We start from the raw sequence: 14,842 nt of genomic DNA on the forward strand, positions 1-14,842 counted from the left end.
ATTTAGTTTATTATTATTATTATTATTATTATTATTATTATTATTATTATTATTATTATATTATTATTATTATTATTATTATTATTATTATTATTATTATTATTATTATTATTATTATTATTATTATTATTATTATTATTATTATTATTATTATTATTATTATTATTATTATTATTATTATTATATTATTATTATTATTATTATCACGAATAAATATGACGAGGCGTATCCTGACTTTTCAGGGAAATGAGGTCGTCATCGAATGATGATAATAACACCAGTTTGAGAGCTTTAATATACTCCTATTTTAAGGTATGGAGCCGACCCTAACTTGGTGCGGGAGGACAAATGGTCCGCTCGCGGAACTGGTGATGGGTGGCTCCGTCCTGGTGATGTGGTGGATGACTCATCCACCATATTCCAAGTTTAACCTCTAGATTACGGGGATTGTTCCATTGTAAGACAATTTAATGATTTTGACACAAATGAAAAAAAATTCTCCAAACTACCTCCCCTTGACATTTAACGATTCCCAGAATGGCAGGGCTTTCAGCTTCTCCTCTTTTCTGTGAACTATCCTGTTTCGGTGCGCGCGAGCTCTTACTTTTAATAGGCAAGTCCTATTTTGGTTGATTATTATTATTATTATTATTATTCAGACCTTCAGAAAGAAGGGAAATGAGATGATAGGAAAATAATTACAAGAAGGAAAGGTCTCACGCAGTAATAAGGAAAATGAAGATCCTATTTGACTTGCAAAGGTAAAATGACAAAGGACACAGTATCATGTTTCAAGCAGCTAAACCTATAGTCCCATTCCTATACTATAAAAGCTACACTTTTCCTTGTGAAGTTCAAAACTAGCATTTCCCATTTCCAAAGTTCAAAACAGAACATTTTTCTGAAAAGGGTACCTTAATGTTATAACGACTTTTCAAATTGTGTTGCCCTCGTACAAAATCGTACCATAAGTACTTTTTTAATATTGTTTTCCAACCAAGTTCGAGTATGATATTCCCTTTTTGATTTCTTTAGTTTCTGTAAAGGTAGTTTTATTTCTTGACACTTGGAGAGTTAGAAATGAGGAAATTGACAATTTCCTTCACCTGATGTACAGGAAAGAGAAGAACTTTCCTCTCGTCTTTTTCTTGTCAGGAAGTTGAGAAGGAAACTTAAAATATATATATGAAAACTCTTCTTGTTCAATAAGAACTGATACTAACACGTGGATATGTTTTTTTATTATTATTATTTAGGAAAAGTTGTAAACTTCAAAACTTGTAATAGAAGTTCCGAAATAATTAATCAAGTGTGTATTTTACTGAACTGTCAGTAATAATATTGTAGACCGACCCTGGAATACGTTTCTAATATTCAAAGTGAAGGTTACAGTCTTGAAATTGGAGCCTGACTTTTTCCGTTCCATTGTTGTACAAAAACAAAAATCATTAGGCTAATGAAAAACCTACAAGAGAATTTCTTGGAACAGCTACAAAAAAAAAAAAAAAAAAAAAAAAAAAGGGGGGGGTGTTTAAAGGGGTTGAGAAACTTGGTTTCCCTTAAAAAAAAAAAAAAAAAAAAATACTAAAACGTGAGGTCTGATTAAAGGGGTTGAGATACTGTGATCCCATTAAAGCTATTAAAACCTTTTTACCTTTGACTTTTAGATAATTACTCAACACATTATTTTATTACAGGCTAACAATGTGCAAAGCTTATACCGTAATGCAAATATTTTCATTTTCATTACCCATCAATGGAAAATAATTTCAGTTTTTTATTACGTTGTTTCATCGCATAATTTTATTTACAGACTTTGGTTTGCGTGCTATACTCATTAATTTGGTCTTTTATTTCTTCATATGTATTTCTCTTCTTCCCCTCGATCACACCAATTTTTGAAGATCTCTCCCCCATGCCCATGTTCCCCCAGATTACTGAAATTATCAAGTGACCCTCTAAAATTAGGTATGATAACAACAATACATGTTGGTAGATGATAGATAATCCCAACTAAAAATCCAATTTTTAAGAGTAGGAAAAAATCGTTTTATATTCAGCACTATATTATCTGTCACGAAAATCTACATTATTATGAACTTTATAATAATTAAAGCAATTATTAGTGATGTGCGTGTTTGTGTGTATGTAAATAGTGTCAATAATTGCTTACAAACCACAACTATAGTCAATAGCTGTTGTGGGTGTAAAACACAAAACAAAAGTATAAAATGACAGTATAAAGTCCCAAGACCTCCTTAGAATTGGTATCAAAAACTCTCCTAGCTGTCCTTTATGTTCTCTTAACTATCCCATGAACCAGGCACACCTAAATTCCTGAACTACTCAGCCAATGAGTCAGATCCTAACTCCCTTAGGTTTACTAGGATCAGGAGTTGAAAATTGAGTTACATGTTTTAGAATCTCATGTTTTAGACTGAGTAGTTCACTAAAAAGAGTAGTTCATTTTCACCTATAACTCACTAACTCTTTACTAATTTTAATCCTGATTTTCGTTCCTCCAGTGATCGGATCATGTCTATTTGCTTACGGTCTAAGGCAGGGAGAGCTATGCCGTCGAGATAATGATTGTGAGACTGGACTGATCTGTATCGACAATGGAGAACGACGGACCTGTCAGCCCCCTCTGTCCAATAGGAAACAGTACAGTAAGTATCAAGAATCGAGGTTGGTCTATCACTCGTCTTAAAAAAAGAAAAAAAAAATCAACACCACCTATCGCCAAAAACCAACTAACAACAACAATATCCACTTTTTGTTTCATTACAAATTTTTATCGCTACCGAAATGGTTTCTTCAAATTAAATTGATCCCAAGGGCAAGGTAACCCTAGACTCCTAGAGCTTGACAAATGGAATGTGCCTGAAGGCATGTGTGATGTTTTCCAATCTACTCTTATTCGAACGGTATAAATAAGGCATATTCTTTTCGTTGGTGTTACTGGTAGACATCGGGAGTAAAGGCTTTCTCAGCAGTGTTTTATCTGATTTTATGACACTTTCTAGTTCACGGTTCAAGGTTTACGATTATAAAGTCGGAAACAAATGAAATTCACAAACAATAGCGTTACAATATAAACACTACCTCATTGGTTGCACATTACCTGCTTAACCCCTTCACCCCGACTTATTTTAGGAAGAATCTTTCAATTTTCCTGATCAGGCATTATTATTTGGTCTATAAATAAGACCTCTATAAAGTTCCATGTGTCCTCCTAGTACTGAACAAAAATCGGTCTGGAGACAAAACCAGACATGTTAGCCAAGTGAATTTTTCTGACCTCTTCGATCACAAAAGAAACATTTGAAAAACACTGAGAACGGATTTTTTTTCGATAGGTCTGGGATGATATATCCCACTTTTAAAAATCATGATTCTGTGGGACGTATTGTTCCTTTAGGGGTGAAAGGGTTAACTTGCAATTAACATTTGTGTCACACAATAAGGAAACAACATGACGTCATAATTACATAATTCGTTATAAATCCCTGCATTATAAATTTACAGTTATAATTCTACTCGTAATTAACCTTGCCGTGACGACCTAACACAACTTTCAGAGTGATTTATGCTCACTTGCGTTTGCATTAAGAGTATTGCGTTTCTTTATTTCTTTTACGATTGTCATAATTTATAGAATGTTCCCTAGCTCTCGGTCTATGTGTTTTCTATGGAAAATAATCCCACAAAAACAGCTCTTCGTTGTAGAAAGTTTCCTGCCAAGTCCGAAGCCAGTAACGCTATCGTTTCTGAATTTGGTGCCAGAAAGTTCCCTTCTGAATTTCGTGGCAGAAAGTTTCCTGCCAAGTCAGTAGCCCAAAAATATTTATTTCGATTTTTAGTTTCTATTACATACAACAAGTATTAGCGATGTATCTTGATGGAAGACTCTACATACATCTATTATTAGCGATGTTATGTTATTTTTTCCCCAGGTGAAGACTGTTCTCTAAGTAGCGAGTGCGATATGAACAAAGGTCTATGCTGTCAGTTCCAACGCAGACATAGACAGGCACCGCGAAAGGTAAGTCCAAAGTTGAGAAGAAAGTGTTTTTCTCTATATCATTAAATGTTGTTAAACATAAAAACATATTTCTTGTGATAGTTAAAAACCATTATACATATCTTTTTTTCTTATTTATTATTGCATTTATATAACATTTTAATTTTATTAAATATAAAAATATTTTAGGTAGGTACTCATGATAGAAAACCGTTAAAGTTATAGCCAGTACCTATTTGGACAAATAAAAACGAACATCCACAATATAATCATCATCTTTTAAAAAAGAACTTAAATAGTATTGAAACTTTTGTTTTTATTATACCTAAATAGGTAAGTATTACTTAACGAATTAGGTATTTTTTGTCGCGAGTGCTGAATGAATGGTTCTTGAGAAAAAGAAAATACCTAAGAAGTAGAAAGAAAAATCAGGATTGGTTGTACATAAAATTATTGAAAGTAGAAAATAAGTACAAAGTTTATTTTACAAATACGTTTACTTTTCCGAACAAAAAATACATGCATGGGGGAAAATATTTCATACGACTTATTACAAGTACAGAAAAAAACTAATAACTTTGTATAATAAAAATAAATACGACTTTGAGAAAATACTTTCAAGTAGGTAACTAAAATTTCTACGGTATTAAAAAATAAAAAATTGAATGAATTCAAACTTACACAATTGTTATCAATGATAAACAGTTTTTCTTCTTTAAAAAACAGGTACATAGTATATAACGAATGATTTTTACAGTTGAAGGGGAGTTCTTTTGCTTTCATACATATTTTCAAAATTAATTGCAAAACCATTTTGAAATCGAAGATAGAAGATATTGAAAATCCTTGGTCCAACGAATATATTTTTACTATCCCTAAACAGTATGAAGCTTTATTTGGAACATACACCTACCTACTACCTACGCTACGTTCACCTGAAAGACCAGTATGTATCTACCGAGATAATTGGTGAAAAAACAATAATAACTATACAAAAATTACCAAAATGAAACAGTCTAAAAAACAAAATAAACCCCAATCAACCAGTAAAGTAAATAACACGATAAAAATTATTGTACAAATGAATTACTAAAGCAGTGCATTAAAAGTGAAATAAACTATTTGGTGATTGAAATGAGTTTAGAACTATTGGAAAATGAGGCTGTATGTTTGTATTTTATCACAGCCAATAATCATTTTTTAGGAGGAGAGTCCTGCTCAAATATTTCAAGTGAAAAAATTACATATATAACCTCAAGGTAAATAGGTATACCCCAATAAGTACTGAGAACTGGAGACATTGTGGGGAAATATTAAGAACAATGAGTATAGGAAAGGGAATAAATAAAATTGTCGCCTGGTAAAGAAAATGGAAGATGGACTTTGCTTAAAGAACTTAGAAACGAGAAACCAAAAATGACAATTAAGGTACCTAAGTAATTGATGGGGAAAAAAACTAATCAAAACTGACACTTCGAAATTTGTGATGATGCAGTATACAATAAACTAGGTATTTTAGTACAGCACATCACATAAAATACGTTGTAATTTTTTCAAAAATCCAAGATATTTTTAGAGAGAAAGAAAAACTTTTTTCTCCCGTGGAAAAAGGAGGAACAACTAATTTAAGTTTACGATTATTTACATTTAAAAAATGTTCAATGATCTAAAATTCAATAAATAACAGTGAACTTTTGTAAAAATCCAAGATATTTTTAGAGAGAAAGAAAAACTTTTTTCTCCCGTGGAAATAGGAGGAACAACTAATTTAAGTTTACGATTATTTACATTTAAAAAATGTTCAATGATCTAAAATTCAATAAATAACAGTGAACTTTTGACAAGCAGATTTTGTACAAAATCAAAACTCAGAGACACTAGAATGGTAAAAGAAAGATGCAATCATCTACATAAATTAGTTCGAAGGCGTTTTCACCCTTCAAGTAGATATCAAGAAAATATAAAGGTAGATTGTAGAATGGTAAAAGAAAGATGCAATCATCTACATAAATTAGTTCGAAGGCGTTTTCACCCTTCAAGTAGATATCAAGAAAATATAAAGATTGCAACGTTTGCAACAGAAATGAGGTAGCATTATGTTATCAAACTTCTCAATCAAAATCTATGCCAAGTGGTGATTCAAGCTGCAACTTACAAAGCGCGAATATGAGACAGGGAATTTATACTTTTTCAAGTTTTTGTACCACAGCATTGACGAGTCACAATATGTATTGCTGCCCCGAACCCAGAATAAGGAGGAAGATCAACTTTTTAAAATTAAGAGAAAATGGAAATATGATGGTTGGTTTTAAAAGGAGAAATTACTAAAGACCTATTCCTTTTAAGGCCTTTTAAGACCTATTCCACATTAGAAGCAAAGTCGCATGTTTACGCTTCCTATGTGAGATGAGCTTTATTGCTATAGAATCTAAATAATATGGAAAATACCTAGGTATAATCTTGTTATCATGCATCAAGGAAAAATAAAAATCTAAATTCCTTCAGGGTCCGGAGCTAGCAAAATGTATTTTCCTAATAGAACTTACACGATGAGTATAATAAATACACTTTTAACACATTTTGTTCAAATAAATTACTACAGGTTTTTGGTTCAGACCATTACTTTATCGATCCATGGCACAAATTTTTGAATATTGGTATAAACTCCTGGTAGATGTTCCCTGCCGCAACCAATCCCCCAGGATACCAAACCGATGAGAGTTTTCCTGCCATCCAGAGACATTGTGAGCGGTCCTCCAGAATCTCCCTGCGAATAAGGAACTTTCATTAGCTGAATTCCGTTTAGGGATGAGCTGTTTTTTTTTATTTTTTATAAGGTGCATTATTTGTTTAATATTATAAAAGAGGTACCTAGTTGAGGAATTTTTCGCAAAAGGACGAACTTCACAGATGAGAGTGCAGAGTGCTTTTCTTCTCGTCTCCTCTGTGGTTCTTTCCAATAGCCAGTTCATAATCCCACTCCTTTTCAATCTCTGTTCTTCTCCTTTCTCTTTTTCTTTCTTATTCACCTCCTTTCTTGCTCTTTCAAATCTCTTTTTCTCCTCTCCCTTCTCCTCTTTTTTAATCTCTTCTTACTCCTCTTCTTTTCCCCACTCTTTTTTAATCTCCTCCTCTTCTTCTTCTTCTTTTTTTTATTGAACGTTATTTACAGTTCTTCTTCTTCCTCCTCTCTCGATCTCATTTTTCTCGTTCCATTCTTCTCCAAGTTCTACATTTTCCGGCAGGACCTTCGCCTCACACTTACCTGACAACTGTCCCGTCCTCCCTCCTTGTACCCAGCACAGAGGAAGACATCGTGAATAGTTTCTCTTCTTCCCGCTGATCTGAACCAGCGCTGACATCGATCATTAGGAATTACCTCCACTTCTACTTCTTGCAGAATGGTAGGTACCGTGGATACACCTGCAAATGTGGAAAAAGAATGGATTAGAAAAATCGCTCCATCGGGGAAAATGATTACTCTGCTCCTTTGGCAAGATCAAGGGAATTTGGCCGGACACCTTCGAGCAGTCTGGAACGGGTTTCGTTTTTATTGGATCTCTTCAGCTAGACATAGCTCTCAGGTGCTCGGTAAGAAATCTGAAGTTGTTATTGAAACCGCTCTCTACCACGGAGGCTTTGGACTGACATTTGGTTTTGGCTACAAAAAAGTTTACGAATAGATGCCCTTCACATTCAACCTTTAATTGGTTTGGCTATTTCTTTAGCAAGATACCTATTTGGTTATTTCTTTAGGGAAATTTCAGGCTGGTTAATATTTAACATATTTAATAATAATTCAGGCTGGTTTCTCAAATTTGTGTACATTATCTATTTTCTACACCTCACACATCTAAAATTGACATAAAAATTTTTTGGTACCACGCGATAATTTCCACTTTTTCCCGTGGTACCAGCGAGCACCCATGTAAAAATGGCTTGGCGCTCAACGTGTTAAAGTCCCCAGATAGACTACTCCAGTACTACACGGTACACGATATGACAGTTTATTTCAATCAGGAAGACATGACAGTTTAATGACACACAACACGTAGATATCAGACCTAAATACCATTTGTGTTACCCGGCTCTCATCTCTCTATTATATCATTAACCGATTAACCTAAAATGTTCACCAGGATATGGGCCCGTACTATTCGAAGACGTAAATGACTTGTCAATAGATGCTTAGTCAATAGACAATACCCATTCAGTGTTCACAAAGAAGTCATTAGGCGTTGGAAACATACGATGTAAAGCCTAGGACTGCTATAGCATTATAATTGAAATTACCTCGTTTTTATACTGTTGGCTAGGTGGCTTGTCAAATTACGCCAATAGTTAAATAAATACATTACTTTCCTTTTAATGGGATAAGGAAATTAATAAAGCCTCTTTGTTTGTTTAAAGAAAACTTACATCTAAACACATAAACCACTTGTTAATTGTTTTTCTACTAATAAAATAGGAGACCTTATACATTATACATATTCTATTTAAAAATTAATAAAACAACGCAACGCAGTGATAAATTACTGATGAGGTCCCGAAATTACACTCTCAGACAAAGGACCAAAGGGGAAAAATATCCAAAGTCATTAAAACATAAGATGAAGGCGAACTTTAATTTTAAACAAGAATATCTATGGGTATATAAAATTATGACCTAAATACTAGACATCTAAAGGATACCTACTCGTAAAAGCATGGAACATAAACGCAAACTTCTTTGAAGCGAAGATTTTGCGATTATGTTCGCGGATTTCGCGATTATGTTCGCGGATTTCGCGATTTTGTTCGCGGATTTGGCGATTATGGCCTACCTACAACGGCTTCATAGACAATACATAAAAATACTATGTTCTAAATGAGTGCCTATTTAAGACCAGTATAATTTACAGCAGACGAAGATCAACGTATTCTACCAATTTTGTTTGCTTTTTTATTTGTAAATGCTCACAAGATACATATTATGTAGGTATCTTCAATCAATGACCAGTCCATTTCTCGAAATATTGTTTTACAACCAACAACATATGGATTTGACACCCACCTTAACTCGAGTTTTCGAATAATAACCAGACACACGAGGACAATATTTCAAAGAGAAACTTAGCTGCGGTCAATTTTCTTGCATTTCACTCAAACATCTCATGGTGAGCCCATACTTCAACATGATGGGTACTAAGGTACTACATAAAACCATACTTATCTTCCTATTCAAAGACAACAGTTTCAAGACAATAAGACAGTCACAAACCTCACACTAACTTTTAGGTAGTCTCAATTAATATTCTTTGTATATAGTTAGCACTCAAGTTTACCACACAAGTGACAAGTGTCACGAGCATTTCTTTAACTTACTACACCCATAAATGTGTTCATAAATTTACTAACAAAATGTTGGCTCTCAAGTCGCACTAAAGTATTAATTCCAAACATCTGATTGGCCGACATTGTCTTCAGTCTGACCTGAGAGCGAGAATATTTGGCCATAATGCCATAAAACTGTAGGTTTAATAATAGCAGTTACAGTTCCCTCTGTCAAACCTCTTAAAAAAAAAAAGAAAAAAAAAAACTTATTTGGGAACTTTTTTCGAACTCCTTTTCCATTTCCATTTCTTCACTTCTTCATTTCCTCTTACCTCTTTTCTTTCCACGCTGAATTCCTCATGCAGGAATTTTTCCGAGGTGTCCCGCACGTCCCACTCTCCTAATCTCACTTTTAGATTGCTATTTGCAGTTCTGTGGAAAAACAAACAGGAATGAAAGGTGCTTGGCGCAAGGTAAATCAAATCTGTGGGGAAATTTGAAAATAAATTTCTATCGAAGAAAAGGCAAAGTTATTCATGAGTTAAATAAATAATAAAAAGATTTGACGGCGGGAGCGGCGGTTTGCAAATTTCTGGACTTTTACACTGAGAGAAAAAAACTAGGGTACCGAAAGCCCAATCGAGTGACTGGGTTCCGGAACTCTAATATTGAACTCTATATCGGAAAACTCGACACTTCAATGTATCAATTGTATCTTTCCAACAACCAAAATCAGGGGAAATAACCCAATAATAGAGTTCTTCCACCCTAACGAGTGCTTTTCACAGAAATTTTCCTTCTTTTGACCTTTTCCGAACGGGACAGTACCTATTTGGACTCGTACATTTTAAATATTGTCTACACATATCAAACATTCTAAACTTACCTATGATGTCAAATATACTTACCTCCACACCAAACTAGTACTAATTGCCGTCTAATATAACTTACGTAGCGACACAATGAGCGGCTGTTACCACCCATCTGTTATTGAGTAGCGCTCCTCCACAGGATAACTTCTTCGATAGGAATCCCGATTTGATGATAGCGGCCTGAGGGAAGTAAAGGAAAAAATCAGAACACCCAGAAAACCCCACAAAGAAAAAATTTTGTAGCAAAGTGCAGCTTTGAAAAGTTTACATGTGGAATTCGTTGCGTCGCGTCCTCACTTTATTTCTGTTAAAGCAAAGCTTTTCACAACTTTTGTGGATATCACAGCATTACTAAGTGCCTCGTTTCCAATCAATTTTCATATTTCAATAATCTTTTTACACTAATAATGCCTCCACTGGTCACTACTAGATCAAAGTAGCTACTCAGTTGTCCTCACTGAGTGCACCCCAAACTCTAACCACCGAGTCGAAAAATTTTCGAACCCGCCGGGAATCGAACCCAGGACCTCCGGCGTGCAACCCTAGTGTGATACCCACTCGGGCACGAAGATTGCTGAGTTCTGATTTTCTGAATAATTGAGTGCTGAATAATTACCTACCTGCCAGGGATGAGATCCAAAGCTAGTGCTGTGTCCTCCCACTATCCGATGACTTCGGGTGTAAAGCTCTCCGCATCCTGGAAACAGGACACTGAATATTATTTACTTTTAAAGAACAAAAAATTCAATTACTTGATTTTCCTGGAAGAAAAATTTCAACCGGAAAATCAAGGTTCTGTCCAGGAATTCAAAGGTCTTGAACACAAGGTTAGAATGAAGCAGGGGAAAAATACCTTTTGTTCTTTGAATTCCTGGACGGAAAAATCTTTTGTAGGTACCTTTCTCTCTCTCTCTCTCTCTCTCTCTCTCTCTCTCTCTCTCTCTCTCTCTCTCTCTCTCTCTCACTCTCTCAAATTTTAATCGGTTTACGTAAATATCGTCAATTTTCTTATTATGAGCCGAAAGTGTGCTTTTCAATATTTAATCTAATGTAAAACTTAAACAGTTGGTGAATGGTGCTTTTGGTACAGTGATAGATTTGGTACTCCAAGTGCTGAATAAAGAAAGAAATTACCACGAGTTATAAAAAAGTTTTCATAATTAACAATGTTGTTCACAAAACATTTATAGGACATTGTCATTGATGGGGGATTGGGGGGGTTGATTGGATATCAAAAGTTTCAATGGGTTTTGAATTTATGATGGATTATACTGGAGCAAATCTTGGAGAAATAAACCCATTCGTACTTTCTTGGGAACTAGAGGGTTAACTGAAAGTGAAAGACTTGGTGCACCAGAACTGTCATCTTGTGTTAACCCATTTATACCTAGGTCCCCAGGTGTGAAGAGCAGCCCAAATAAAATTGTGTGAAGTGTAAAAAGGTTTTTACAGGAGAATTTTCGTGAGAAAGATTAATAATCTGGAAATAAATATGTAATGTCTCAAGTGTGACTGGTCCTTAGTCCTAAATAGATTATTTTGGAGTAAGGACCTACTTTTAAGACAAGGACAAAATTGAGGGGGTTTTTTAATGACAATTTTTTAAGTTCACTGAACCACTGGAATGAAGAGGCCAGGGTAACAATAGATCGCTCCATGTCTGTAACTGCTAAGGTCTTATGCTCCCGAAAGAGAAGAGGAAGACAGGGTAGGAGAAAGCCAGCCGTTCCGAGAACGAACCTTATCCGTTCAGGATAAAATCCGCCCCAGGCGGGAATGGAACCCGCGACCTAGCGCTTACAAGGCAGACGGGATACCCTCAAAGTAACTATGTATTAAGCTTGTTCTTGTGGAGTAAATAATAAGGGTTGAGGGGTGCGGAGTAGTCCGAGAAACAACCCAAAGGTCTTTTCTGTTACACGCTGTGTTGGCCTCGTAATAACTTTACAATCAACTTCATTCATTCACATTTCACACACTGATCGCTCTATCTCGAGAACCACAACACCTAGAAAGCTGAAATTTGGTAGGAATATTCGAGATTTCCTAGCTATACCTATGACTGTAGCTAATATAATAATTATGGAGTTGCTGTTATGAGTATAACTTGGAGTTATGAGGTTTTATAATTTGGAGTCCAGGTAGGGGGTAAACGAGAAGATTTTGATAACGATTTCAACTCTTCTTAAGAGGAGATCAATGACCGGGCGCTCTACGTCGCTGACTACTGAAAATTTAAGGCTTGAGAAAGAAGAGGACACGGAAAAGGATTGAAGAGAAGAATTCTTTTACATAAAATAAACACCCTTATTGATGGTCACCTAATCAAAAGACCTACTAAGGAGATGCTTTTTCACTTTCCTTCCTAGGAATCTTTTTTACACTCCTCTTAAATGGATTTCAAAATGAAGAAATAAGAAGACGAGGAACAAGATGAGATTGCTCTTCTTTTGATCAGCAAAAATGAGAAACAATGTGAGTACATTGATCCAATAATTGCATTTCCTATGAGTTTACATGATGATAGAATGACTTTGCAAAAGGAGACAGGTTACAGGTACGAATATACCCACAATCCATAAAAGATTCTTGAACCAGAAGATCTACGAGTAAATTCCATTTATGGGATAACGGCCTGACATTCAGAAATGTATGATGATGCGACCATTCCACAAGCATGTGCTTTACTCTTGCCCAAAACATTGACATTCCAAATCTACCAATCAAGAATCTACAAAACATAAAAAATCTAGGTACTACTTTCTTTTTCGCTAACCCACAATTTTTGTTTGTTTACGAAACCCATTTTGTATTATTTTTTTTAGTTAACACACCGACCTATACTTTTACTTTTTGCTGCAAATATTTGTATTTGGAGTTTGCTCAATTTACTGATCTCAGTCGTGGTTAAGTTTGTTTGACCAAGGTAAGAAATTAGGTACGTACAAAAATAGTAGGTAGGTAGGTACCTAGGTATATTTTTGTAATTTTTGACCTAGGATGCCGTACATATTTGTAGGACTAGTATCTATTTCCATCGATTATTGGTTTTGTTAAGTCCGATATGACCATTCATATATTCACAAATGTCTTCAAGACGCATACCTATGTCACTACACAGATCTATGGATTTATGTACATGGAGTAGTAGGTACGTATCAATATGGTCTACCATTTGATTAATGAATAATGAGTAGGTAGATATTCAATATTGATGGTAGTGATAGTAAGGTAGTCATTGTAGATAATAGTATAATAGAGGATTCCATTGTGATATGTTATTTGAGGTATGCCATGTGAAAAATTCCTACCATCAACTCTTATTATTACTTTAGGTGACTCTCATTTTTGCTTAGGTATACTGGAGTTGTAGGTTGTAGAGGACGTAGAAGTTGGTGACTATTTTTGAGAATCTCACTAGATTCCAATACAGACCTTGATATCATATAGGTATACTCATACTAGATTATGGTACTTGTATTTTTGACAAGTCCTTTCTTTAAACTAGCGACTACTTCATTCATCTTGGCTAGACCTTTACTTAGATTCCTGGATAAAAAGGTAAGTTCCTCGGTACTAGGAACAAATAGATCTTTTTGATCTGCATTTGACACGCATGAAAGCATGTATTGGCTAACAAGTAATTACTGAGAAATCTGATATTACTAATAATACATGGTGCCAGTTACCTCAAGAAATGACATGAAATTGGCAACATTGTTCGTCTTAAGTTAAACTTAAGTTTATCTTTAGATTTCATACATACGACGGTCAATCACTTTAATTTGAAAGCGATAATTTTTGTGCGGGTGTATTTGAAGGGCGTAAGTCGACTTACGCCTTTCTTCAATCAATCCCCTCAATTTTCAAACCCATATAGCCCTGGAAACACGGTTTGTCCCCGAATAGGTGGGTAGTTTTGCCGTACTTATAATTACATATGATGATTAGTAGATTCGTATAAGCTTAACCCATCTTTTGGGGCTGTTCGCTCCTACATCTACACATAAGCCTCAGAGTGGGCTTTTTGTGTACAGAGTTAAGCTGAATTGATGATTAGGTATTGTCTGTAGGTATATTAATAATATTCACTGAATATAAAGGAAAAATAATAATCCCTACTACATACTAATAATAATAAAAAAGTACAATTTATGCGTTAGTGCTAGGTATACATATGAATAAGCAGCGTTAAATTTTCACTGCTGGCCAGTGCTGGCAGTGATGTTTTTGAAGTGAACATGTTGTAATAAATTAAAATTGTAAAATTAATGCAATTACTCGTATGTCATTTCTGTTAGTAGGGGGTATGGGGTAGAACATGGATTTTACAAAAGGTTGCAGTAGAAATAATGCAGTAGTTAATAATTATTATGGTAATTACTCGTATGTAAAATAATATGTAATAATTTTATTGTGAATATATTTTATATTAATTAATTTATTGTGAACTATTATACAGTGCCGTGTCTGATGGTAAACAGGTGGTGAAAATGAATGAAAGTCCATACTCCAGATCAACAAAATATAGTGTAGATGTAGGGAATGGTATCTTTATCTCCTTCACTGACTTTTGCGTAAGTATGTACTTGTAGGTATGTACGTATACATAACTATACGTATACAGTAAAAT

The 14,842-nt window shown here is 34.6% G+C and overlaps 2 protein-coding genes across 2 annotated transcripts in view; one reads left to right on the forward strand and one right to left on the reverse strand.

Annotated features, from left to right (window-relative positions):
• LOC103511631 (prohormone-3) overlaps nucleotides 1-5,905 on the forward strand; it is a 10,912-nt gene extending 5,007 nt beyond the window's left edge. The window contains exons 3-5 of the mRNA XM_008476357.1: nucleotides 2,526-2,669; nucleotides 3,957-4,045; nucleotides 5,873-5,905. Of these exons, the coding sequence (XP_008474579.1) occupies nucleotides 2,526-2,669; nucleotides 3,957-4,045; nucleotides 5,873-5,905 (266 nt within the window). The remainder of the gene's footprint in view (nucleotides 1-2,525; nucleotides 2,670-3,956; nucleotides 4,046-5,872) is intronic.
• Nucleotides 5,906-6,016: 111 nt separating this feature from the next.
• Nucleotides 6,017-14,842, reverse strand: part of LOC103511632 — a 37,216-nt gene continuing 28,390 nt past the window's right edge. Inside the window, exons 5-10 of the mRNA XM_026825337.1 lie at nucleotides 10,830-10,906; nucleotides 10,289-10,389; nucleotides 9,670-9,769; nucleotides 9,433-9,496; nucleotides 7,290-7,447; nucleotides 6,017-6,791 (exon numbers count right to left, since the gene is read on the reverse strand). Of these exons, the coding sequence (XP_026681138.1) occupies nucleotides 6,636-6,791; nucleotides 7,290-7,447; nucleotides 9,433-9,496; nucleotides 9,670-9,769; nucleotides 10,289-10,389; nucleotides 10,830-10,906 (656 nt within the window). The 3' untranslated portion in view covers nucleotides 6,017-6,635. The remainder of the gene's footprint in view (nucleotides 6,792-7,289; nucleotides 7,448-9,432; nucleotides 9,497-9,669; nucleotides 9,770-10,288; nucleotides 10,390-10,829; nucleotides 10,907-14,842) is intronic.

Source organism: Diaphorina citri, unplaced genomic scaffold (genome assembly GCF_000475195.1).
Source record: "Diaphorina citri unplaced genomic scaffold, Diaci psyllid genome assembly version 1.1 scaffold734, whole genome shotgun sequence".
Classification (NCBI taxonomy): Eukaryota; Metazoa; Arthropoda; class Insecta; order Hemiptera; family Psyllidae; genus Diaphorina; species Diaphorina citri.